At 46.2% G+C, this 550-nt stretch overlaps 1 protein-coding gene across 1 annotated transcript in view; it reads left to right on the forward strand.

Annotated features, from left to right (window-relative positions):
- The window catches only part of prdx3 (peroxiredoxin 3), an 18,184-nt gene that overhangs the window by 8,708 nt on the left and 8,926 nt on the right, over nt 1–550 (forward strand). The window contains exon 4 of the mRNA XM_015380806.1: nt 221–356. Within this exon, the coding sequence (XP_015236292.1) occupies nt 221–356 (136 nt within the window). The remainder of the gene's footprint in view (nt 1–220; nt 357–550) is intronic.

The raw sequence follows: 550 nt of genomic DNA on the forward strand, positions 1-550 counted from the left end.
GTAATTCAGGTTTTAAATCAGGTTGGGTCCGTGACCTCTGGCATACGGTGTCGGCAGCATCATTCTGAGGGTCTGTTTCATTGCTACCAGTGCAATGCACTAAGCAGATATGGTACAGCGGGAGAACGTTGACTTTTACCTCAAATCGATATGGAGAGATGAGTTAGGATCTTAAAGGACCTGGAGATTAAAGAGGCTTCTGTTCTCTTTGTCTCTGCAGTACGTTTGTTTGCCCGACGGAGATCATTTCGTTCAGCGACAAGGCCAGCGAGTTTCACGACATCAACTGCGAGGTGGTGGGAGTGTCTGTGGATTCTCACTTCACCCACCTGGCCTGGATCAACACACCACGAAAGGTGAATACAATCATTCCAAAAAAACAAGAGCAAAGCTTGATTCAGTGTTGGACTGTAGAAGTGTTAGCAGGGGTGTCATGCGAAATGCAGGTAAATCTGGATCTGCAGCTGTATGTCTATGTTAAAGGTTAATGTTTCGGGTTTGATTTTCCAGGCTGGAGGTTTAGGACATATCCACATCCCTCTACTGTCAG

Source organism: Cyprinodon variegatus, unplaced genomic scaffold (assembly GCF_000732505.1).
Source record: "Cyprinodon variegatus isolate N-32 unplaced genomic scaffold, C_variegatus-1.0 Scaffold11, whole genome shotgun sequence".
NCBI lineage: Eukaryota > Metazoa > Chordata > Actinopteri > Cyprinodontiformes > Cyprinodontidae > Cyprinodon > Cyprinodon variegatus.